This window comes from Pelmatolapia mariae, linkage group LG7, assembly GCF_036321145.2.
Source record: "Pelmatolapia mariae isolate MD_Pm_ZW linkage group LG7, Pm_UMD_F_2, whole genome shotgun sequence".
In the NCBI taxonomy this organism is placed as follows: Eukaryota; Metazoa; Chordata; class Actinopteri; order Cichliformes; family Cichlidae; genus Pelmatolapia; species Pelmatolapia mariae.
In genome coordinates this window covers 637,579-662,849 of record NC_086233.1, presented here as the reverse complement: position 1 = coordinate 662,849, position 25,271 = coordinate 637,579, and the positions used below count along the sequence as shown (strand labels likewise).

The 25,271-nt window shown below is 52.2% G+C and overlaps 2 protein-coding genes across 3 annotated transcripts; one reads left to right on the top strand and one right to left on the bottom strand.

Annotated features, from left to right (window-relative positions):
- Positions 1-8: 8 nt before the first annotated feature.
- On the bottom strand, positions 9-18,088 carry LOC134630293 (transcription initiation factor TFIID subunit 4-like). 2 transcript variants are annotated; one of them, XM_063477467.2, is made up of 15 exons: positions 16,469-18,088; positions 15,427-15,617; positions 13,923-14,009; positions 13,356-13,544; positions 13,152-13,274; positions 12,977-13,066; positions 12,704-12,895; positions 12,357-12,420; positions 12,013-12,121; positions 10,955-11,124; positions 10,496-10,626; positions 10,193-10,318; positions 6,478-6,534; positions 4,650-4,766; positions 9-2,174 (listed from the first exon to the last, which is right to left on the bottom strand). In XM_063477467.2, the coding sequence occupies exons 1-15, from the start codon at positions 17,508-17,510 to the stop codon at positions 2,013-2,015; spliced, it is 2,850 nt and encodes a 949-aa protein (XP_063333537.1). In that variant the 5' UTR covers positions 17,511-18,088; the 3' UTR covers positions 9-2,012. The 2 variants fall into 2 exon arrangements, with proteins under 2 accessions (XP_063333537.1, XP_063333536.1); XM_063477466.1 differs by having other exon boundaries at positions 15,451-15,617; positions 16,469-18,085.
- Positions 18,089-18,296: 208 nt separating this feature from the next.
- On the top strand, positions 18,297-23,960 carry lsm14aa (LSM14A mRNA processing body assembly factor a). The gene is made up of 9 exons (XM_063477468.1): positions 18,297-18,582; positions 19,502-19,665; positions 19,966-20,113; positions 20,728-20,931; positions 21,239-21,421; positions 21,507-21,663; positions 21,749-21,787; positions 21,876-22,134; positions 22,310-23,960. The coding sequence occupies exons 1-9, from the start codon at positions 18,462-18,464 to the stop codon at positions 22,331-22,333; spliced, it is 1,299 nt and encodes a 432-aa protein (XP_063333538.1). The 5' UTR covers positions 18,297-18,461; the 3' UTR covers positions 22,334-23,960.
- The last annotated feature ends 1,311 nt before the right edge of the window (positions 23,961-25,271 follow it).

Genomic DNA, 25,271 nt, shown 5'->3' with positions numbered 1-25,271 from the left:
AGCTCCGCCCACTTTCTCTTTCTCTTTATTTCATTTTTTTTGCAAAGGTACAAACGACTGTAAAACGGCCCGGCGGGCCTCAGGTGCGAATACACAACGTAGGAAATATAAATAGTCCCAAAAATGGCGTCCTTCAGTTCATAGGGCTCTACGCCATCGCCACACAGACCGACATTAAAGCGTTAAAAACCTTCCGGAAACTTTCAAACTGCATTTCAACCACGAGGCTCGAGTCCAGTAGCACGCAGCCGCCGCCAGGAGGAGGAGCACTTCCTGTTTCACCTTCATTTAAAGGGACAGTCCGTCAGTTTACCTGCTGAGAGTAGTGACGTTCAGACCCCGCCCCCTTCCAATGAAGCCACTCGTCATCAACAATTTTTCTAAAGAAACGACTTCATGAGGAAAAATGTTTTTGTTCCTCAAACTTGTAGAAAGTTGGAATTTTAGGCTACAGTCGCCCTACGGTAACCGCGGTAACCACAGTTGCTAGGGAAAATAAATAAATCTGCATTCTGCAGATGGCGCTGCATTAAAATCCTCGCGATCGCGCGGCCGATGTTTTCCGAGCTGCAGGGAAACCACGCAGGAAGTTGTAATAGTTCACCTTCAAAGTAAAAGCTTTGGCGTCGCAGGCAACAAGATTTTAGAGCGTTTGCAGACAAGGTGCGTGTTCAGCAGGTGATCACAAGAACAACGGGTGGTTACCAGGGCGTCAGTCTGCGTTTACAGGATATTTGTAATTCCATTATCTGAGAAAAGAATCAGCTGGTTAATCAAAACAAACTGCAGGTCGGGACTGAAACTGGACATCGATTTTTCTGATCGATAAAAATTTTTCAGGTTGTGAAATCAGACGAAACGCTTGCTACGTTTTGCGCTCGATTCGCCCGAAAACGCCACGACTTCACCGATCTGACCGTCCGGCTCTCACACAGATTTGTCTTAATGTTAAACTGTTCCTTTGACGAACACAACATCGTGAAAAGAAGCTCCTCCCATCACATGACGGAACTGAGCCGAAGGATCTGAGCGCGCTCAGAAAACTTTCAAAACAAAACGATGAGCCTGCGAGCCTGGCGTCCTGAGTAGGCCGACAGGAAATCTAAACAAGAGGTCGGGAAAGGTTTGACTCAAAGGCACCTGTTCAGGTACAGCGCTGGAGTCCGGAGGCGCTCGCCACCTCATCTCACAGAAGAAGCTCAGTGTCACGCTGCATGCCCGTCAGCTCAGCTCAGCTTTTTATGGTGTCACAGGAACACCACGTGAAACCGCGGGAGACGGTTCACGTGTTGATCGGCGGACTAATTGAGTGGAGTTGCAGCGGAGGAGGAGCTGTGGACGAAAGGTTTCTAAGAGGAAGAGAAACCACAGCATCCAAAAACATTGGCGAAGAACAAAAGGACCCAAAATGGCGCCCTGAGGAACTCCACGCTGAAGTAGCATTTGCTCAAATGAGTAATTAAGAGAATAATTACAGGTGATGTTCCTCAAGTCAGCAGCTAGACACAACAAAGGAGATCTTCCACACAGCTTCTCGAGGTCCAGCTGGATTGTGGGTAATGGAGGGGGCGGACTTAATAAGGCAGTTTATTTCCTGGTCACATGACTTGAAACAGTATTCAACAGCAGTTTGTTCCAGACATCACTGCTGGACTCAACTACAGGGGTGGGCGTGGCCACAGCTTCGATAGCGTAACCCAGGCCGTGTTTCACACCCTGTTTTAAACTGCATCAACGAGCAGCCGAGCACCAAAACAGACCAGCCTTTCAGCCAATCACAATCTGTCCAATCAGCCTTGGATCTGGTTTCTGATTGGCCTGATCTGGATGAGAGCAGTGGAGTGCTCCGCTAACGGAAGGGCGAGCTGAGGCGGGATGTCCTTTTCTAAAAATAATCGTAAAAGCAGAGCTGAGCGTTAAAAGGTGCTGTAAGAACTGAAGACCAGAATCAAACACCTCCCCTGGAGGACTGGGGGCGAGGGGGGACGGCTGCAGCGGCGGTGGCTCGCTCCTCACTTCAGCAGAGCCTTGTAGAGTATCAGAGAGCGAGCCGTGGGCCGATCGTGCTCCATACAGAAGATTAAGTCCCTGAGGTTAACTCGCGTGATCCGCTGGCGGGGCTGCTGGCGGGAGGAGCCGGCCACGGAGGAGCCGGCGGCTGAGCCCGAGGACACCTGGAGAGGAGGAAGGAGAGAGAGAGAGGAGGCGGAGTCAGTGAGCAGAGAACAAACATGGAAGGAAAAAAACATCCTGATGAGCTAAAGCTGCACTTGCTGTGCGACCTCTGACACACCGTTCGTCTCTGTGGTCTTAAAAAGTGCCTGAAGCACAGCGACCTTTGACCTCCATGTTTGGCGCATTTACAGATGCCGGGTCTACGCCGAGGCTCCGCCCCATGTCTGCACAAGCTCTCCCACGCTGCTTTAATCCCTCGCTGGGTCCAGACCTGCTGCCGGGCCACGCCTGCGTGCGGAGGGTGCGCCGGCAGCCGGAGGTCAGGTGACTCCCAGCCCTGCAGCGATTAGTCAAAGTACTGAGCAGCTGCTGCTCCAACATGCCCGTCGCAGCGGTTCCAGTCACACGGTCTAAGGTGAGCCAATCATATTCAAGCATCCAAAACGAGAGAAACTGATGAAGCCCCCCCCCCCCCCCCAGACTGAAAAGGCCCCAATAAGCCAGAAAGGCCCTGAGCGATGGGTTCTCACAGAGCTGCAGGTATCTGCAGTCAGCTGATGGCGAACGTGATGGCGAGCTGCAGGCTGACCCGGTTACCGAAGCCGACCAGGCTCATGTTGGCGATGAATCCAGAGCGAGCTGCTCCTGAGGATGACGGATGCTCTTCCTCACTCTGCTGGATGTCATATGAAGGAAGATGGACTTCTTGTTTCATTCAGAGCTGACATCACCTCTCAGTGAAGGAGCTGGCAACGCCACAGTGACACCTGCGTGCACGCATCTGTGACTCTGTCCTGTCAGCATGTGTCACGGTGTCGGAGCGCTGCTCCCTCTCCCACTCCGCTGGAAATTTCCAGCACAAACAGATTTGTGTTGCCTCTTTCTAATCTGCCCTGGAGCTGCAGCAGTTTGCCCTTCAGCGTCCACTGCAGGCCCGATCAGGCTTCAGATGGGTCTGCCCGCCCCGGTCCCGCCCCCCACCACCTCAGGCTGTAGCCTGCTTTGAATGCACGCCTGCAGACGCCGTGTTTCACCAACAGGAAGCACAAACGCTTCCTTTCATTCGGCTTTGATCGCCTTCAGGCTCAGTTTGAACTCCTTTGTTTTCTAACAGTGGGGCGGCATTCGTGAGAACACCTGAGCAGGTGTCACGGCACAAACGCAGACTCTCCCAGCACCAACCACAGCTGCTCCGACACCGCCTCGGCCCGCACAAACGCGACCTCTGTCCCTCAGCGGGCCGTCTAAGCTTGTACCATTAACACTGATGGTGTGTGACCTCACGCTCAGCCGGGGCTCAGGTAAAGGTTCCATCTACACCGACGCCCTGCGGGCTCGTGAACGCCCCTCAGGGTGACTACAGGAGCCACGGCGGTTCACTCTGCAGCGCTGCTGCCACATGGTAGAGTTTGAGTTTCTCACTGAGCTGACTCCTCTGAGCTCAGAGCGTCCACGAACACAAACGGCGTCTGATCCTAATGCAGACTGAGCTCAGTGAGCTCGCGCCACACACTCCATCGCGTGGTCATTCCTCTCAACCTCCAATCAGGCGCTTCATTTCCTGAGAAAAGCCCTGACAGCTGCAAACATCTGGAGCCCCCCCCCCCAGTTCATTAGCCAATAAGTTAACTCATTAGTCCAACGAGCATGGCGCCACCACACTGTTACTAAAACATGAACACAGCACCTCCGACCGGAGTGCCTCGCCCCTGTTGCCCCCGCCCCCACGCTTGCTGCCAGCTGCTCTGTATCTGCTAAACGAGCCCAGAAATGCTGGATTTCTCTGTAGGGGCTTGGCTTTGTCTGCGGCTGCTGGGGGGCCAGCCTCAGGCAGGACAGGATGGGCAGGGGGGCACCACCCACCCCCGCTGTCTCAGTTCATTTCAGAAATGAATGGCTGCCCCTGAGGGGAGGGGGAAGTGGCAGAGGGGGAAAGTCAGACCCTCACAGCCCCCCAGGCACACACTGACCCCCTTCACTCAACTCTGCTCACATTCACAGCCTGAATTGAGGGGGGGGGTCGTTACACACACGCGCTCTCTCGTGATTGGTCAGACACGCTGCAGGTTCTCCACTCTGTGCCATTAAAAGCGCAGCAGCAGAAGAAGTAAACCTACAGTTCCTCTGACGACCAGCGGAGGCAGCAGTGAGTCATCACCTATACAGGGTGGGGGTGGAGTCTATGGCTCACCTGTGCAAACTTTGTTAAGGCTATGATTGTTATCAGTTCTGCTGGTTTTGGGTCTGTTTATCATGTTGAGCAGGGTGGATGAAGGTGGATGAAGGTGGAGATTGTTCAGTAATGAATTCAACTGGTCATGCAGGGGCTCTGAGCAGTGGCGCCCCATGCTGCACAGCTGATTGGAAGAACAGCTGAGCTAGCAGCTGACATCATCACACATACACACTGATGATGATGATGGGGTTCCCTGCTGTGTTCTGTTTCTTACACCACCTCTGACCTGGTGTCTTACCTCTGTGCCAGCTCCGCCCGGTGAGTCCAGCTTGCGTTTCTTGCGCGGGCCGATGGCGGCGAGCGCAGTGAGGTTTGCGTCTCTCTGTCGCATCTGAGCAAGCTCCTGCTGCTGCATCTGTGGGAACAATCAGAACATCAGGAATAATCACATGACTCAGTTTTTACACTTGATAAAGTCACAGACAGACAGACGGGCGCACAGACAGACGGGCGCACAGACAGACAGACGGGCGCACAGACAGACAGAAAGATGCACAGACAGACAGGCGCACAGACAGGCGCACAGACAGACAGACAGACGCACAGACAGACAGACAGACGCACAGACAGACAGACGCACAGACAGACAGACAGGCACACAGACAGACAGGCACACAGACAGACAGAAAGATGCACAGACAGACAGACGGGCGCACAGACAGACAGACAGAAAGACGCACAGACAGAAAGACAGACAGACGGGCGCACAGACAGACAGACGGGCGCACAGACAGAGACAGACGGGCGCACAGACAGACAGACAGACGGGCGCACAGACAGACAGACAGACGGGCGCACAGACAGACAGACAGACGGGCGCACAGACAGACAGACAGACAGACAGAAAGACGCATAGACAGAAAGACAGACAGACGGGCGCAGAAACAGACAGACGGGCGCACAGACAGACAGACAGACGCACAGACAGACAGACGGGCGCACAGACAGAGAGACAGGCAGACAGACGGGCGCACAGACAGAGAGACGGGCGCACAGACAGAGAGACAGGCAGACAGACAGGCGCACAGACAGAGAGACAGACAGACAGACAGGCGCACAGACAGACAGAAAGGCGCACAGACAGACAGACAGGCGCACAGACAGACAGAAAGGCGCACAGACAGACAGACAGGCGCACAGACAGACAGACAGGCGCACAGACAGACAGACAGAAAGATGCACAGACAGACAGACAGGCGCACAGACAGAGAGACAGGCGCACAGACAGACAGACAGGCGCACAGACAGACAGAAAGAGGCACAGACAGACAGACAGGCGCACAGACAGACAGACAGGCGCACAGACAGAGAGACAGGCGCACAGACAGACAGACAGGCGCACAGACAGACAGAAAGGCGCACAGACAGACAGACAGGCGCACAGACAGACAGAAAGGCGCACAGACAGAGAGACAGGCGCACAGACAGACAGACAGGCGCACAGACAGACAGAAAGATGCACAGACAAACAGGCGCACAGACAGACAGACAGAAAGATGCACAGACAGACAGACAGGTGCACAGACAGAGAGACAGACAGACAGGTGCACAGACAGAGAGACAGACAGACAGGTGCACAGACAGAGAGACAGACAGACAGGTGCACAGACAGAGAGACAGACAGACAGGTGCACAGACAGAGAGACAGACAGGTGCACAGACAGAGAGACAGACAGACAGACAGGCGCACAGACAGACAGACAGACAGGCGCACAGACAGACAGACAGACAGGCGCACAGACAGGTGCACAAACAGACAGACAGGCGCACAGACAGACAGGCGCACAGACAGACAGACAGAAAGATGCACAGACAGACAGACAGGCGCACAGACAGACAGACAGACAGGCGCACAGACAGAGAGACAGACAGACAGACAGGCGCACAGACAGAGAGACAGACAGACAGACAGGCGCACAGACAGAGAGACAGACAGACAGACAGGCGCACAGACAGACAGACAGACAGACAGGCGCACAGACAGACAGACAGACAGACAGACAGACAGACAGGCGCACAGACAGACAGGCGCACAGACAGGTGCACAAACAGACAGACAGGTGTACCTCTTTAGCCTTCTGCTTGAGTCGAGCCTGTTCAGGATCTTCTTGTCTGGCACGACTCTGGAAGTAAAAACAGAGTAGATGCATTAATCTGCTCATCTTCACCTGTCAGACACCAGCCCACAGCTCAGACCGACCCCTTTATAAACCGATAGATGACATTATTAAAGTTTGGGGTCAAGGGAGCAGGTAACCTCGGTAATCGACACAAAGAGAATCCTGGGTGACGACAACAGCATCCACGGGTGGAAATGATCACCTGCCCCAGGCCACCGTGGCAGGTTTAGATTGAACTCCTGACCTGTTGGGGCAGCAATGCACCACGTTGCTGCTAGTCTGCTTTATGCGATTATGTGATCCCAGCATGTGATGTCGTCAGACTGCATGTCACCGATTGGCTGGTCAGTAGCGTCACTCGGTTCGTTCATGAAAATTAAAACCGCCATTTTTGAAACCCGCCGATGAAAGAACTGGTTACAAACAACAACAACGGTGTGTTCCCCGAGCGTGACGAAAAGCTACAGAGCGAGCAGCTGGTATATCGGCTTTGAAGCGCTCGTGTCGCACATTGATTACGTCGCGCGATGCTCTGACGTGTTGCTATGACGACGATCATGCAGGTTAGGTAGTACAGCATTGTGATGGAAAACCAGTCGATCCAAGTCAAGCCGTGGCGATCCATGGCGAGCCGATCCGAGTACTAATGGAGAAGGCTCTGGAAGGAGGGAAACAGTAACTTCAGGCGTGTGACGTTACAGTTCTGGAGTTTAGTGGGCGGGCGAAAACAAAAACGCTGGTGTCAAAGGAAGAACCCAAAGTTAAACGGCGGAAAATGGAAAAGACAACGGCGAGCCACGCGACCAGCTCGTTTTGATGAGAGCAGCCAGTCAGTGGTTTGTTCCAACTGTCGGCAGCACAACTACGAGTTTCACTGTAGGAAAAAAAAAAGTGAAATTATCAACCACAAACGGTCTAAATGAGGAGGAGGAGGAAAGCATCATTCGAGGAATCACAGCTATGCGGGTTGAGGGCCGATACAAAATGTTCTCCCCATCTTTTACCTACAGTCTGTTCTTTCAAACCAGAGTGTCTAACCTCAGGCGGGGACAGAAGCACGAGCTATTAGTGTGAGCTCATCAGTGATGAGCAGAGAGACGCCTGAGGGCACACAGCGAAGCAGACATCGTCACAGAAACAACCTTTTCTCTGTCAGAGAGGACAGAAGATCCAGGACCGCAAACAGAGCTCCTCAGTTTGGACTTCCTGCAGCAAACACACCTGAAATCTAACCTGCGTGCACGCTGAGGGTTCGACACCGGCCTGCGAGCCGCCTCCTTCATCCAGGCGGCTCACACGCTCGTTTTAGAAACACACCCGAGAGTGAAGGTGTGCTTTCACTGTGAGCTGTGATTAGTGGAAACTAGGGGTGGAGCCGAACCCGAATACGGTGTTCGGAAAGGCACGAATATCGTGGTTTTTACAAATAATTATTTCAAACAAATACTTTAAAAAATATTTTCATTCGGGAACAAGAAAAACTTTATATCAAAAAGCTGAGTTTCCTTATCAGACCGCAGTGCATGATGAGTGAGTGACACGGGCTGCTGCACACAGTGACAGAGAGGCTCGGCTGAGTGAGAAAAGACTGAACTGCATCACTGTTTTTGTTGAATAGATTTTTTTCTACCTTAACTGGTTTCCGGAGGCAGTTTATAACTTTCGCGAGGATCTGGAGATTAATCGATTAAGCTGCATTATTGACGTCTGCAGTCGGGTGCTCTCGTGTTCGCTCTGTTTACGTAGCTCTGTTAGCGCGCTCATTTAGACCAGCGGTCCCCAACCCCCGGCCACGCACCGGTACCTGTCCGTGAGTGTTGAGGTTCAGGTGTGAAATTTACGGTTTTCAGGGTTTTTATCGTTAATATTTATTGTTTTAATCGTTACTTCAGTTTCTCTGTGTCTTTTCCTGTGTGTTATCAATAAATTTTATTTGGTACCGGTACTGGTTTTATTTTGCTGTATTTATCCGCAACACATTAAAGGCCGGTCCGTAAAAATATTGTCGGACATAAACCGGTCCGTGGCGCAAAAAAGGTTGGGGACTGGATTTGGACAATAGGCTGTTGACAGAGTAACGTTAAAGTTCGCTTTAAAAGGTTGAAACAATGCTTGTGTAGTTGTGTTGAATTGTATGTACTTGTGGGAGTTATATGTACGTTTAGGTTACTCTGTCTTTTGCAGACAGCAAGATGTAGACTATAGGCCAGTTAACCTTAGCAGAGCTTCCCGTCACTCACTGACTTAACTGAAACTCCCCACATGGTCAACCGAATGGAAAAGATAGTGGCTGCTGTTGAGCCACCTCTTGGTCCTCCAGCAGCCAAAACAACTTGATCAAGTTCTGTGTGGAAGCATTTTACACTCAGTGCTGCAGATGAAACCAAACTGATATGTAATGTGTGCAAAAGTCAGATCAGCAGAGGCAGAGATATCAAACATCTGCCAACATCTGCTATGCATAATCACATGCACTTAAAGCATCTTATTCCTGGTACTGTCTGCAAACCCCCCACAAGCACCGGTTCATCATCACAGCCATGTTCTGCCCCTGCAAGTCAGTTTCACTGTCTGTTCAGCGTCCTCCAACAAGAACGGGTGATGGTGGGTTCATAATGTTCACAGTGGTATTTTATCAGTTGTTGGTTTAACCATGGATGAGGCAATGGCTTTTGTTATTTTCTTTTCAATGACGTTCCTTGTTACATGCTCATTGCTGGATTTATGCAAAAACATCAACTAATACTGCACATCCATAATTATTATAATGGATATAATTAAAGAATACTTACACTATAACATTAATTAGAAGTGTAATGCAAAAAACTGGATTTTTACGCCTATTTTGAATTTTTCTCGAATACAAATACTTCCCTCCCCTCAACAAATACAAATACCGGCTGCTTTGCACATCTCTAGTGGAAACACTGATCACTAGGCAGGTCCATAAAAACACAATTTGATTTCACGTCCACGAAATTATAACCTTTAGAGAAACATGAATTTTCTTGGTGAGTTTTTACACACAAACATCACACGTGGAGTTCCACAGGGCTCAGATGTGGGTCCTCTGCTGGTGGATATTCACAGACACACACATCTACCCAACGTCTCGGTTATTGCAGCTCTTTATACGTTGCTCTGATCTTACTTCGCTGCATGCAAGCTGTTTGTTTTTAAGAGTCTCGATGGACGAGCTTACTTAGCAGAACTTCTGAAACCATATAATCCTGCGAGCGCTGAGGTCCACCAACCAGCTGCTCCTGCAGATTTAACAGCCTTCCCATTGGCTCCTGATCTTTAGAACAACTTACCTGCCTGGTCTCTCAGGAGCAGAAGCCCGGCCTTTTATACAATCGCAGTTTGATTTACTTGTTTCATTTTGTGTTTAGTTTAGTGATCGTTTCTATTTAGTGTATATTTGGTATAACTTTGCATAAAATGTGCTACATCGTTAACTTTGACTTTCATTCCCAAACTCGGGAACCAGAGTCCTGATGATCAGCTGAACCTGACGACGACACACGAGACAAGGACGGGGAACAGGAAGCTGGTCCTCTTCAAACTCAGCTTCTTTCAAAAACATTTCATGTTTGACTAAACTCTTCAGAAAGGCGAACGCAGAAACGTGTCCGATTCAGGTCCGATCACACGAACGTACCTTGGCGGCCTTCAGCAGCATCTCTCTCTCCTGCTCGTCTTTCTTCTGTTTCTCCAAACGCTCCAACTGCTCGAAGAAACGCAGCTGAGAGCGAACGTCCGACGTCTGCTCGTAGCGCTCTTCATCCTGATGGGGGGAGGAGAGAAACGGGACATGTAAACCAGACTCCATTTAAATATCTGCTAATTTAACATCAGCCTGCGCAGCTCAACGGTAACAGCAGATCTACAGCAGAGTCGTCCTGGAACAGCCCGACGGCGGCTCGATCTAAACGCAGGTAAGGCACGCTGCGAGCGTTCTTACCTTCCCGCCGTCCGTGCGGTGCTGCGCGATGGCCGAAACCTTCTCCAGCAGGGTGCGCAGCCTGGACTGCGTGGCGTGGGAAACCAGGTTCACCACTTCTGGCGGGACCTCGCTGACGCCGAACTTCTTAGCTGAGAACGAGAAAACAGAGAGATCATCAGGACGGGACGCCGCTGCACGTTAGCAGGTGGTTTCTGCGGGTCGATCATCCCAGCTTCATTTCCTTTCTGAACTCGTCTTCATCCTCTGCAGCGCCTACAGTTCTCCTTCTGTCCTCGGACTAATTTTAGACTCCTCCCTGCATCCTTCACTAAGAACAGCCGACAGAGAAGGAGGACGAGGTCCAGACTGACTGAGCTGAACTTTGAGGCTGAAGGTGAAACAGGCTTTCAGACGTGATACCTGAGCAGGTACAGGAGAATCAGGAGACCCGCTGATTCGCTGAGTTTTCACACTGACCTGTGTCCAGGATGCGGCGGAGCAGCAGGCCGCTCGGCAGGAAGGACTCGTCTTTACACGAGCGGATCTTCGTGCCCACGAGCTCCGAGCTGGTGGCAAGGATTCGGGCGTTCTCCTCATTGAGATTGACGCCAGCCATCGAAGCCACATCGTTGATGTCGTCGTCATCTCTGCGGGTTAAGAAAAGGAAAGCGGGATGGTTAGGAATGTCGAGGCTGAGGAAGAACGTGTCAGAGCTCAGGTCCACACTGCAAACGAAGCACAGCAGCGTTCCCCAGTCTCATTGGCCCAAAGATGAAGTCACTTCCTGTTTATCTTTTTTATTTCAGTGTATTAAAATATGTTCCTCTCACACCTACACTCAGCTTTGCTCGCTGTGCCATGGGCACACACTGCCCCCTCCTGCCTCATCTGTGAACTACACTTCCAACAGGAAGTGGTAACTAGTCTTTTTTCTGTTGGAGCCTTCGCAGAGTCAGAGTAACACTTCTGTTTGTAGAGCCGGCTCATCACGACCCCTCTGACCCAAATCAGGAACCAGTCAGAGCCAGAGACGCTGGACAGTCACTTCCTGTTTGAAATTCTGTTCATGCTCATGTGACAGCGGATGTGAGGTCATCCCTCCGGCCGTGTCAGATTAGCCTGAAAGTTTGGGCTGCTGTCCTCGCGATGAAGCCCGACCTGCTGTCACAGATCACGCGTGCTTCCTCATCGTGACCTGTGCTCACAGAGGCCCAACCTTAAGAACGCTTAACCTTTTCAAGACTGATCCGACACGGTCAGGTGTTCTCAGCTGATGTTTTTAAATTAATGTCACCTGTGCCGTTTCAGGTGAGGCGACCCTCGACCGTCCTCAGTAAAGCTGAGCTGTGTGACTGAAACAGCTGTTCTGCACTTCCTGTTTTGATGCTTGTTTTTTGGCGCTCCAGGGCCTCCGTATCTCTGTTCGACCTCCAGGACTAGTTTATCCATCGTTCCGTGTCCATCGTTAGTTTACAGGTGTCACAGACGCTGCTCTCAGTTCGCGCTTTTTACTTTTTAAATAAAGTTTTGCTCACCTGAACGTCCCGCCCCCTGGATCGCTCAGCTTCTTCTGATTGGCCTGAGCTGCAAGGTTCACAGGGCTTTTGCTGATGATGGTTGTGGGTCCTCTCACCTGCAGCGTAGCTGAAAAGGGAAAAAAGCGATGCTTATTAAAAAAATTAAAAAAACTCCTCCCACCAGCTGTGAAACAGGCCTGATAACCCTGCGGTCTGCTGCCACCTGGTGGTGGCGCTTGCTGCTTTTTTTAACCTTTAAAACAGCCGATTTATTTAAATCTGAGCAGCTTAAGCTGCGGGAGGCTCCGCCCCTTAAAACAAAAGTGAATCTCCAGGTGCGCCGAGCAGCTCGATAAACTCACCCTGAGGTCTGAAGACAATCGGCGCCCGAGCCTGCACGGTCTGCACTCCAGGTCTGCACACAGGCTGCAGGAGAGCATCATGACATCATCATTACATCATCATCACAGAGGGCTGAGCCTCAGACTTCCTCTGAGGGGTCAGCGTTCACTTGTTTCTTGACGGCGAGTGGCGTGCTCACGGTTACCCGCAGCGCTCCGGTGAGGACGTTAGAGTCCGAACAAACGAGTCTGACGCAGGTTTGCAGCTGGAGCGTTTTTCCAAATTAAAACATCCGAAATATTTTCATATTTACAAGATCAAAGGTTACAAAACTCTTTTTGTTGACCTCTAACCTCACGATTCTTACCAGAGCCGCCGTGCCGATGGGTGCATTCAGACGGACGGTGCCGCCGGCCGGGCTGACGGGCAGCCGCGGCCTGATGGTGGTGGCGGTGACGGAGCCAGGGGTGGCCGGAGGCGTGACCACGGCGCTGGGGGGTGCAGTCATCAGAGACTGCTGGCTGTTGAGCAGCGTCTGCCGCAGAGCGGGGAGGCTTTTCTGTGGAGACACACACGCTTAACGCCTGCAGTAAAAGCAGCAGTAACAGTAGTAGTAGTGTTTGCAGTACTACAGCAGTACCTTGAGGAAGGGGATGAGGTAGGGCTGTGGGGAGGACTTCAGCTCAGCCTGCAGCCGAGTGGTGAACTCCTCGGGCTCGATTTTGGCGTCCTGAAAACATGAAGACGGCATCATACGATCACATGACCCCATAGGTCCAATCAGGCGGCAGTGAGCAGGAGGAGGAGCTACTTACGAGCAGGTCCTGCACCAGGGCTTTCACGTTCTTCGAGGTATCCGGTGAGGGCGAGTTGTGGGACGCCAACTTGATGAGCGTGGCGAGGAAGTTCTTGCATTTCTTCACGTTTTCCTGCATTTCCTGTTGAGGACGACAGAGGGTCAGAAACAGGAAGTGCCTCCATCACAGCAGCCCAAACCTGCCGGATACACCTGAACCCACCTGGGACACCACGGTGACTCTGGTGGCGGGCGAAGCTGCGGGCGCCGGTGTGCCAGTCATGGGGGTGGACGGCACACCGGCAGGTTTGGCGACAGGCGTCCCCCCCGTCGTGATCACCGTCGGTGTCTTCTGGGGGGTCGTCATCTTCACCGATACCGGCGTGACGCCAGGCGCCACTGCGAGCGCCTTCTGTAAAGCAACAGAAAACAGACAAGTCACATGACCACCATCAGGCTGAGCTCGGATGTCACACGCCGCCGCGTTCGCTCTAAATAAAGACCTGGTGTGAAGATGGCGGTCTGATAACTTTTAAAAGTTTAAAGCTCAGGTGTGGAAGGTGAGGCGGGGTCTTTAACACGTCTGTCGCCTTCATCACAGGCGAGCGACCACACAGTTTGACCCACAGCCGTGTGGTACCTGTGGGTACCTGTTACTACGAACGTACCTGGTACAACCCCACGCACGCTGAGGCGGTACTAACTGTTAATGGAACATTAGAGACTGGTGGAAAAGAGGCTTAAAATAACCATCAGGTGTCACATGACGTGCTGCCAGGAGGAAACACACCTGCACTGCGGCGGTCGTGGAGGGAGGCTGAATCATTCTGGTCTGAGTAGGCGTGGCCAGGCGGACGGTCTGAGGGGTGCCCGGTGCCTGCCGACAGCAGGGAGGAGGGAAAACAACCAAAATCAGGTAACATCAGTTCCACCAATCACAAAAAAGCACTACAGAAGGACTTCCTTTTTACTTCATTAAAGCCCCTCCCCAGAGCTTTAAAAGGGGAGGGGCTTGACTTCTGGCTGCAGCAGTAAATAAACTGAAAAGTAGGGCTGGGTATTGATCCGATTCACAAGGTCCCGATATGATCGATTCGACTTGAATCGGGGAAATTTTGCCTCAACAGTCAGAAATATTATAATTCTGATCATTTATCAGCGCATATCCATATTTTTACAGCTATAAAAGAAAAGCTGATGCTTGTGAGACTTTATCAGAGGTGTGAACATCACAGCAGATGCCTTAGTGTCAAAGTAACTGAGCATACAACACAGAAAAACATGAAGGAGATGTTCCTGGCCTGGCTTTTTATAGCAGACAACCTTAAAATATTCTGCAGTCGATCAAAAACAGAAGAAAACCATGAATCAACATATAAACATTACCTGATGCTGCTGAAGTGAAGCAAAGTTACAGAGGTTTGATTAGAGACAGCTGAGTGTTTTGCAATTTGGCATCATTTTAAAAAGTTTACATTTCTTCAGTATTGAACAGCAGAAATGACGCTTCCTTGTCAGAAGTCAGTTAAATTAAAACAAAAAAACCACAGCGGCCGACAGCGTTGTAAACAACGGTAGACTGGTGCGTAATAATGCAGAAAACAGATTTTTAGACGGGAAACTGTTCTTGAAGTACACAGAGAGAGAGAGAGAGAGAGAGAGAGAGAGAGAGCTGTGCAGGAAGTGTGACTTTTTCGTGGTGGAAGCAAAACATCCAAAGTCAGAGTGAATTCATGACGATGTTTATGTGAAGCGTAGTTTGGATCTTCTGTTGCAGCTGGTTCAGTAAATTTTGGTTGGAGAGAGACAAACCTGCAGCTTCAGAATCAGCGCAAAAAAAGACGTAAACACAAAGCGCGGACCCCCCGACGCATCAGAATCTGTGAGCCGTCAGCTTTCTCACCTGATGGCGCGTACACGGGCACGCCGTTGGGGCTAAAAGCCGACAGCTCGCTGATTCTGATGCGTCGGGTCCGTGCTTTGTGTTTACGTCTTTGTGCAGAGTCCGTGCGCCTGCTCTCATTTACTGTTTTAGCTGTTTGGTGGTTGTAGAAATTTTGTGAGGTTTAGCCTGAGATTCTGGCGTTTCGGGCAAAATAAATGTATATTTAAAAATCGATTCAGGATTTTAATGAATCGATGTCGCCTCATTCAAGCTAGAATCGATTTTAATCAGAAAATCAATTATTGAAACCCACCCCTACTGAAGAACTTGACTGTGATTGGTCAAGCTCATCAGATTGGGAGTATGACAGTGAAACAAAAATTAAATGTGAAGTAAAAAACTCTCGTACCTGCAGTGTGTGGGCGGAGCTTACCGTGGGGGCAGTGCTCACCCGGATGGTGGTGCCGGCCGTCGGCGTGGCGGGTCTCTGCGTGATGCTCGTCACCGCCTGGCTCTGCTGCGTCTTGGCCTGAGCCTGAGCGAGGACCTGCTGGGGGACCATGACCAGCTGACCCGTCTCAGTCCGGACCAGAACCATACCTGCAGGAGGAGGAGGAGGGGGGCAGGTCAGGACATTTACTGTAAACCGAGCGCGTGCTGCCAGGCCGCACACTCATGGTCCCGATGCCTCGCCCAGTGTCTGTGGAGGGTCAGGCAGTCTCACTGAGGGGAGGAGCATAAGGAGAGGAGACCTCGGAGACTCAACGACATGCCATAGAAACGCAAATCATCCCCCTCTGACAGCTGCAGGCCAAAACACTCACACTGAGCACGCTCTGATGACTCAGTGCACGCTCTCCTCCAATGGCACAGCAGAGGTTCTACGCCTGAACGCAACACCTGACTCTTCACTTCCTGTCTCAGCTCTCACCTTTGACCAACCCACACAATCAATAATCAATCGTTCTCAACAATGTGCTGAATATGGTCATGTGACCCTGAGGGGCTGGAGACTCGAGCTAGTCCACTGATCAGAATCCTTTATTGATCACTGATGTGGTCGCTGTCGCTCACACAGCAGGAGCAGGAACTCAAACAGAGCCAACCTCGGTCTGATAATCTGCCTGCTGACCAGATTATTGATTTAACATTCACACAACAAAAAAACTCAAAGCTGCAACTATCAAACGTTCAGATTAGTCGATCAATCAGGCATAAACTGATCAGCAGCTGATCACTTCATCGATAGCCTTCCATCAGACGCCGCCAGCTCTCAGCAGATCCATCAGTTACTGAACAGCAACAGGTCCTCCTCAAAGGGACGATCGATTACTACTATCCACTGATCGATCACTGATCGGCTCACAGATCAGCTGGGAGACTGTGGGTCACCTGGTGTGTGTGTGAGAGAGAGAGTGTGTGTCTGTTACCGAGTGTGTGTGTGTCCTCACCTTGGGGCATGGTGAAGCCCTGGGGCAGCTGGATGGTTGTCTGCTGCTGGGGCCGGACAGCCAGCGAGGGTTGGGAAGTAGCGACCCGGGTGGTGGCGGCCACCAGCCCGGGTCTCTGCTGCGGGATGGAGGTGGCCACCACGGCCGGTCCGGGCGGCCTCACCACGGCCACGGCGGGCTGGGACACCCCGTTGACTGCGGGCTTAGCCCCGGGGGAGGGTGACGTGCTGGTCCCGGTCTGAGGGTGGCTGATGGGGGCCTGGACCGTGGGGGGGGTGCCGGTCAGGATGACCGAGCTTCCGGTGGCGGGCTGGCTGGGCACGAGCACCTTGGCGTGCACGAGAGGGTTGCTGTGGTTCACGACCTGAGAGGCGGAGGCTGCCGGCGGGCCGCCCTGCGGGTCGAGCCCGTTCTGGGCCGCCGGGCTGGGGAGCCTCTGCAGGACTGCGGAGGGGGAGCCCCCGGAGGGCTGAGGTACGGGGAAGCCGGGCTGTGAAGTCGCGGGGCCGGCCCCGGCGGTCGCAGGAGCACCGGGAGAGCTCACCAACTTGGCGGCTCCGGTACCGCCGTTCACGCTCTGCAGTCCGGGGGGAGAGCTCCTGACCGCCTCCGCAGCGCTCGGACCCGGGACCGCAGCCCGGGGGAAGCTAGCGCCGGCGGCCGGAGCGCCGAGAGTTCCCGGTCCCGGAGAACCGGCGGGCGGAGGCGGTCCGACCGCGGCCAGGCTGGCTCCCACGGGCCCGGCGGAGGTAGACGAGGGCAGCGGTGCGGCGGACGGCGGCTCGCTTGCGGTGGGCTCCGGGGTCAGCACCGCTCCGGGATGTCCTTGTTGCGGCTGCTCCGCGGACTCCGCTCCGCGCACTTTCCCTGAGAAGTGGCCCGCGGCCGACGGAGCCGCGTCTCGTTTCCCAGCGGAAAACGGAGGCGCGGGAGGCTTTCGGTCGCCTAGCTGAGATTCCAGAGAACCGACCAGGTCGCTCACCGCCTTCTCGTCCACCTCATTGAAGAGCATGTCCTCCAGTGGGTCGGAGGCTCCCGCCATCTTTGATGCTGGACCGTTGTGCAAATCGTATTTTAGAATGTACGCATGCGCCGAGGATCCGGCTCGCTTCCGAGCATAGAGATAGGAGAGGCAGATTTTCCATTAGAGCCGCAGCTCTTTGTGTACAGGTGAGCTCGCAGGTGAGGGCAGAGTCCAGCCACTCAAAACTTTATTTGAACACAGGTTCAGTTCCGTTCAATTCAGCCAACGAGGACAAAGAGGCTTCGTATATAACCCGTAAAAACAAAAGTGGAGTAAAAGAAAACAAAAGGATCCAGGAGAAACCTGATCAGATTCTATCTATCAATCAGATTTCTCAATAATCTGGTCAATAAATCCTGCTGATTTTATTCCACACATGTTTACATCTGTGAACTGTCACAATCCACCACTTCAACAGATCCACGCGGCCCTTCCTGCTTCCAGCTCTAAAGCTTCCGTTTTTTAGAGGTGAGCGAGGAGCTCCGGAGGCAGCTGAGATAGTTCTGGAGGATATTTCCTAGAAGTTAAAGATATCTGACCTGGGAAGAGCTCCCAGGAGAAGGTGGAAACTGACCGCGCTTCAGACAAACATTGGATGGTGAATAAATAAAATAATATTAATAAAAGATCAAGAAAATAAAATTGATCCTTTTAATTAAGCGTTTATTATTGGTATGGTGCTATGGTAGAGTAGTTCTATTGTTCCATATGAGGGCCAGCAGCTGCCGTCTCTTCTATCGTCCTCAGATCTACAGCTGACGAAGCCGTGAAATATCGCGATGCTGGGTAGTATCGTTAGCCCCCGCGCTCAGAGCCTCAGATGGAGGAGCAGGTAGCCATGTTGTAGCCGCGGAGCGCAGTAGAGTCAGCAGACACAGACCCCCCGGAGGATCGTTTCTGTTTCGCGTGTACTTCACACAAGGCGCCTGTCCGTTTCTCTGCTAGAAGCTCCCAGTCACGGACAGCACCATGAGCGGCGGGACCCCCTACCTCGGCAGCAAGATCAGCCTGATCTCCAAGGCCGAGATCCGCTACGAGGGCATCCTCTACACCATCGACACCGAGAACTCGACAGTGGCGCTGGCTAAAGGTAGCACTGCCGCGTGAGTGGAGGGCTCGCGGCTATGCTCTTGCTCGGTTTAAGCTTTGTTTGTGTTGCTGAGCTGCGGCTGCGCGGGAATAAACAACGGTGATTAGCAGTTTTAGCCGAGCTTAGCACGCTAAACTAAACCCATTGGAAAACACGGTTAGCTTGGCTAACACTATCATGCTAACATTCGTCACAAAAGCGTGTTCTGCCGAGCTAGCATGAAACTGCACCGACTTATTCGGGTTCAAGCGGATAAAGAGAGGCTAAACTGCTGTGACGGCTCACAGCAGCTCTCTGTGCGCAGGTAGAGTAACAGGTGATTCAGCTAACCGGCTAACGCTAGCCAGTAGAGGAAGCCGACACCAGGCTCGTTTCCGGTCAGCCTCACCTGCTCACCGCACTCTCTGACGTCACTGAGTGCGCGTCAGAGACCGGTGCAGGCGGAGCCGGGACAAGTAGTATAGTGGATCGCGTGGTTTTGTGGTGGTATGTCCAAGAGTTATGTTGTGCGAGTGAAGCACGGTGTCACGTGACCTGTGACAGAGCAGGAACAAAAAAACAAAACACACACCAGAGTGAGGGCTGTATGTATATGTGTTTCCTTAGATTTCTCAGAGCCCTCTGCAGGTATTCCGGGTCCTCTGGGTGATCTGAGAGGAGATGTGTCCGGTCTCCTCCCAGCTCAGACCACAGCTCCATTTACTGACCTCTGACCGCCATTAGGTGCCTGACGTCTGATAATGATCAATAACTAGGTTACCCAATGCTCTCCTCTCTGTAGTAGGGGTATCACCTAGACTACTGTTCTGCTCTAATTGGCGTTTGGTGCTCCATTAGGGTGAATTTAAGAGGGGTGGTTTGAACCCTGTTTGCCCTTTGACCTGTGATTCTAACAGCACTTTGTTTCCTCCTCTGACAGTTCGTTCGTTCGGCACTGAAGACCGGCCCACCGACCGGCCAATTCCGCCTCGGGATGACACGTTTGAGTACATCATCTTCAGAGGCAGCGACATCAAGGACCTGACCGTGTGCGAGCCACCCAAACCCACCTGCTCGCTGCCCCAGGACCCTGCCATCGTCCAGGTACGCCCGTCCTGAGGAGGCAAGGTCGTGTTTGGCCTGTGGGCCGTCTGATTGGACTTGGCCCCTCTGACCTGAGGGTCCTGACCCGATCCACTTCCAGTCCATCTTATGTTGAAATATTATTTCCACCACCTCCTGTAAGCTGAGCTGTGTGTGAGAGAGCTTTATTTTAATCTGTCCCCTCTGCTATCACAGGACTTTTACTGTGAAAGGGACAAATTAGGCTTCCTGTTTCAGTTTTCTGCGAGAAATGAAACGAGGAGCTGATGTGACCTTTAACCTTTCTTCCTCCTCCTGCAGTCATCTATGAGCTCCAGCTCCTCGTCCGCCGCGGCGCCAACCCCATTCCAGTCTGCCGGTTCCTACGGCCTCTTCAGCCGAGCCCCGGTCCCCGCCTACAGCCAGTTCAACAGTAGCCCGTTGGTGTCGCCGCAGCTTGGTGCTGCAGGTAAGCAGGGGGGTGGGGTTCTCGGCGGGCATGAAATCCAAGGGTTCAGGGTCTGTCCGTGACCCTTGTGCCACGTAACTCATGCCACAGGAAGCGAGCAGGGGTGGTTTGTGGCGTTGGCGTGATTGAGCCATCAAGGCCTTCACTTCCTGCTCCACATGACTTCCAGGCGGTCCAGAGGATTAAAAGTCAGCTGTGATGTTGAAGCTGCCACTCGCAGCGCTTTGTTTCTGCTCACCAGTTGTTATAAGAAATCCCGATTGCAGCAGAGACGCAGTGAGAATGTCGCCTTTACTGTTACTGCAAATGTTTGTTTCACTTAATCGTGTCACGGACCCAATCGCGGTTTTGCCTTTTAGTGTTTTTGCTTTATTGTAAAATCTTTACTTTGTGTTAAATGACTTCAAAGGTCAGCACAAATTCCTGCGCTGCTTCGCCACCGTGTGATGCTGAAGAGTTGTATGAGTCACTTCCTGTCCTCCTGCAGTGCTGAAGCAGGAAGTGAGGAACACCTGCACGCCCTGCTCAGTTTCTCTGATATGACTTCCTCTTGGCGTGATCATTGATGATTGATTAGCGCCGCACTAACTGTGACCTTTCCCCCGGTTCTGCAGGTCGAACCAGCCCAGGTAGCCTGGACCCTCTGAGGAAGAGTCCGGTCCTGGATCAGGCAGTCAGCGCCGCCCCCTCAGCCGCTACCACTACTGCACCGGCTCCCGGCCTGGGACGCAGAAGCCCCGCCCATGGCCGCACAGCCTCCTCAGGACAGAGCAGCCAGAAGGCGCAGCACTCACAGGACAGCGTGGACACGAGGAGAGGTGAGGCTGTGAGGGAGGGTTGGCCTGTAGATATGGCGTCGGCACCACACATACTGCTCTGTGTTTACGGTATGAGCCAATCGGAGCGTGATGTCCATCCTCACGGTGTCCCATCAGGTAACAGGAAGTCAGTCGAGTGTCACCTGACTTCCTGTTACCTGCATGTGTGATTGCTAACATGTGACATTACCTCTAAGTGCTGCGAGGTCGTCTGTCATCGTGGATGTGCCTCAGTTCACGTCCTCGTGTCTCCCCCTCTAGTTACCACGGTAACTAATGTCCTCCTCGTTCTCCCTCTATTCTTCAGCTGCCGCGGGTGCTCCGTCTAACAGACGCGGCAGAGGAGGCGGTCACCGCGGCAGAGGACGCTTCAACGTGCGCCGGGACGGCCCAATGAAGTTCGAGAAGGACTTTGACTTCGAGAGCGCCAACGCGCAGTTCAACAAAGAGGAGCTGGAGCGCGAGTTCCAGAGCAAGCTGAAGCTCCGAGGTGAGGTCACCGACAGTGGGCTGAAATGTGGCGTTAAGTGTAACGTTCGTCTGAGCGTGTCCCGTTTCTGTTGTTCGCCACACAGACGAGAAGGCACTCAACGGCGAGGATAAAGGCGACTCTGGCGTGGAGACTCAGAATAGCGAGAGCAACGCCGACGACGAGTGCGACCCGCTCGGGCCCAACTGCTACTACGACAAGTCCAAGTCGTTCTTCGACAACATCTCCTGCGATGACACGAGGTACGAGTGCTGTCAGTGTGGGCGTGGCTTCTGTACACTGATGGGGTGGCGGTCACTAACAAGTGAAATGTTTTCTGTCCGGCAGGAAGACGAGCGAGCGGTCCGGAGGGTCGGGGTTCCCGAGGTGAGTCGCTTTAACCATAACCCCGACCACTTCCTGTTTGTAGCGTGCTGCGTCTCTCCCTCACCGCCTCCTCTTGTTTCTCTTGCAGGGAGCGGAGGCAAACGTGGGCGGAGGAGCGGCGGATGAACGCTGAAACCTTCGGCATCCCGCTGCGTCAGAGCCGAGGACGCCAGGGCTACCGTGGCCGCGGCGGCACAGGTTATCGCGGTGGGCGGGGTCGCCCGGCCAGCCGGGGCTCCTTTGGGCCGCCGCAGGGAGGCGCTGGCGGCTACAGGGGAGGATACAGAGGAAACCAGGCCGGCCGGGAGTTCGCCGGCCGGGAGTTCGCCGACCTGTCGGCGTACCGGGTGAGGTCACGTTATTGTGTTTTAATTTCAAGACAGTGAAGGCTCAGGGGGCAGGGTTAGAGGGCTCCTGACTTGAGGAAGTAGGAGCTGGAGTTCCGCCCCTGTCCTTCTGACCTTAAAGTCTGACGTCGCCTCTCGGTGCTAACGTTGGCGTTTGTTTCTGTTTTTCTTGCAGAAGGACGACAAAGTGGCGGCGTAGTAACGGCGGGAGGAGTCGTCGGCACAGAGGCGGAGCTTCTTCAGAGGAAGACGAGTAGTTGTTGCTGTTTTGTTGAAAATAATGAAGTTGTGTATTTGTCACCAGCACCGGTGTCGACGCTTGATGCAGCGTAACCTTCCATGTCTGGCAGCGGCGAGAAACCCTCGCAGGCAGCCGTGCTGAGTATTTGCGAGGCGTTTCTGTCATGCCGTCTGTGACGACTCGTCCGACCAATGCCTGCTGACGTAGCTTTACGGGCACTTACTTTCCTCTAACTTCATCGCCAAAATGGCTGCCAGCTCGCTCTCACCTTTGTAATGTGTATTTTTCTACTGCTACGTAGACTTCCTGCGTTCTTCTTCGTTGCCGACCCGCTCGCCCTCACGCGTCGTGACGTCCTCTCCTCCGACTCGCTGTTTCTTTCCCGCGTTTCCTTTGGTTGTGGCGTAGGGTTTGGCGTTTTCTCCCTTTGTGTCGCGGTCTCACGTTAGCGTAGCCGCCGACGTGCACACGTCACTGGCGTTTCTTTTTCTTTGTTTTTTTTCTTCCCGGGTCACACACTAACCGAAAGGTCAAAGTTCACCTTTGTCGCCATTTTGTTTTTCTCATAGTTGCTTTCAGTTGGAGGCGCTGCGGGAAGTACGGAGGACGTTTAATGCTTAAATTAATCCGTTTCCACAGATTCATTAGAATTCCATACTTGCTGTATGGAAGGTTTAAAATGCCACAGTTTAGAAAATAACTTGTAGATGGTTCACTTCATGTTCCTTGAGCGTGTTCAGTGATAGTTCAGGAAAGACGTCAAATAAACTTTATAAAGAGAGAAATGAAACCTGCAGCAGCAGGAAGTGCTAGAAATCTTTTAATTCTGACACATTAAAAACAAATGAACTAAATCAGGCGTGATATTCGATGTTTGCTGTCAGCTGTGAGAGTCCTAAAGACACGTACAGATGATTGAAATCAGATTCTGACACATTAAAAGCGTCTGCAGACAAAACTGAAGCTTTTTCTTGATTTAGCCATTTAAAGTCTTCCGCAGCAGAGTGCGTTTTGCACTTTCCTCATCGTTAACTCGTTCGTACACTAAATATCTCTGCGCTACGTTTACCCTGAAGCGCGAGCCCGTAGCCGCTGCAGGAAGTGATGTCAAGTAGAACAAGCACGAGCTCGCTGTAGCATCGTAGGTTAGCAATATTCAAACTCTTGGGTTCTTACTAACGTGAGTCCTGACTCTGCCCCCTCGCAGCCAGGCACGTGCAGTGTGACCTCAGAGGATGCGTTCAGGGTTTCCATGGCGGTGAACACATCCTCTCAGTTTGATTCTCGCTGCCGTGATTGACAACGGGTCGATGCACCCGGCGTCCAATCACAGAGAGACTTGAACAGGGAGCGAGAGACTTTGAACTCGATGTGTCACAGGACTTGATTTAAAGGCCAGTACGGAAGCTCATCAGGGCCAGTAAAGGTGCAGAGTAAGAGCTGGATGGACTGGAGTTTATATTTGGCCGTGATGGGCCTCCGTAGGTGTGGGAGCTGCACTTTGACACGTGTTTAAAAATCAAACTTGTTGAAAATAATTTTGTTTTTAATGATGACACGAGCAAAATAAATTGAAGTCACTGATTGTGTCCGCCTGCTCATTGTGTCTGCTGGAGGTCAGAGGTCATCCTCAACACTTTGGTGTAAAGGTGATTGATCTGTGTCGCGGGGTTACAGGCTGGTGCGGGATCATCGCGAGCCGCCACAGGTGCTCCAGGTCATCGGTGCACGCCGCTGCTCGGTGCTCATCGGGGTCTTCGCCTGCTCTTGCCTCAGCATTCCCTCGGGTGAGCTGCGTCTCCACCCGGGTCTGATGATAATTACAGGTGTTTGAGTGCAGAGACGCGTGGACAGGTTTGTGAGCTCCACCCTGAGCCCAGGTCGTCAAGTCAGGTGTGTTCCTCTAAAAGCTGCAGCAGCTCAGACTGAACGTGAAACGAACGCAGAGCGGCGCCTGAATTGCTCTGACCGTGCGTTTGAAGCGATCGATCCTCTCTGTGGCTGGACTGAAGCGAGCACAGAGGCACTGATCATGGCAGCACAGGAACAAGCTCTGAGTACAAGATCCATAGAGGCTGGGGTCTATCACAGCGGGCAAGACCCCAGGCTGTGTAAAGATGCCCCTGAGACAATCCAGCACATAACAGCAGGGTGCAAGATGCTAGCAGGCAGGGCATACATGGAGCGCCATAACCAAGTGGCCGGCATAGTGTACAGCAGTGGTTCCCAAACTGTTTTCGCTAGGCCCCCCTTTGTTTTACAATACACCCCCCCCACACACACACACCCATATTTTGTTTTCAACTCCGTTGCAGTTTATTCCACACCTCAAACCTTTTGTACACAATTAAACCGAAGTTAACTGCAATAAATTACAGGTTGCAATTAAATAAACCACTGCTTCTTTTAAATAAAAGAAAAACCATCTTTATGGTGTCATTATTTTACATATAGTTGGGTTATTTTCACTGTGTAAGAATATTCAACACTGCTATCAATACATCAAAAATGTCTCTGTGCAAAATGGGTTTAAAAACATAAACAACTTTGGGATCCTGTCTGTGATTTGAATCGGGGAATAAGCCGTGACACGACCGGTGTTGTACCAAGGTAGGTATCACTGACAAAACGTGTTCCCCCTGCAGTTCAAAAAAGTGCCCCTCCGACAGCCAAACCCATCTGTCCTCTGATTGGATTATTACATTTGTGATTGACATGACATTGACCAATCAGATGAAAGGAAGAAAAACGGGGTCAAAATCCGTACGTGTAACTTGCAGGGGGTTTTTGGCTAAGTCCACACACAAATCTTTTTTACACACATACAAATCTTTTTTACGCACACACAAATCTTTTTTACGCACATACAAATCTTTTTTACGCACACACAAATCTT

Bases quoted from the DNA above. Each gene is read 5' to 3' on its own strand.
- LOC134630293 (XM_063477467.2), bottom strand. From the start codon at position 17,510: ATGGCGGGAGCCTCCGACCCACTGGAGGACATGCTCTTCAATGAGGTG. The intron at 13,275-13,355 runs GTGGGTTCAGGT...CGTCCTCAACAG, and splicing joins GAGTCACCGTGGTGTCCCAG to GAAATGCAGGAAAACGTGAA. The intron at 12,122-12,356 runs GTGAGTTTATCG...TTCCCTTTTCAG, and splicing joins GATTGTCTTCAGACCTCAGG to CTACGCTGCAGGTGAGAGGA.
- lsm14aa (XM_063477468.1), top strand. From the start codon at position 18,462: ATGAGCGGCGGGACCCCCTACCTCGGCAGCAAGATCAGCCTGATCTCC. The intron at 20,932-21,238 runs GTGAGGCTGTGA...TCTATTCTTCAG, and splicing joins CAGCGTGGACACGAGGAGAG to CTGCCGCGGGTGCTCCGTCT. The intron at 21,422-21,506 runs GTGAGGTCACCG...TTCGCCACACAG, and splicing joins GAGCAAGCTGAAGCTCCGAG to ACGAGAAGGCACTCAACGGC.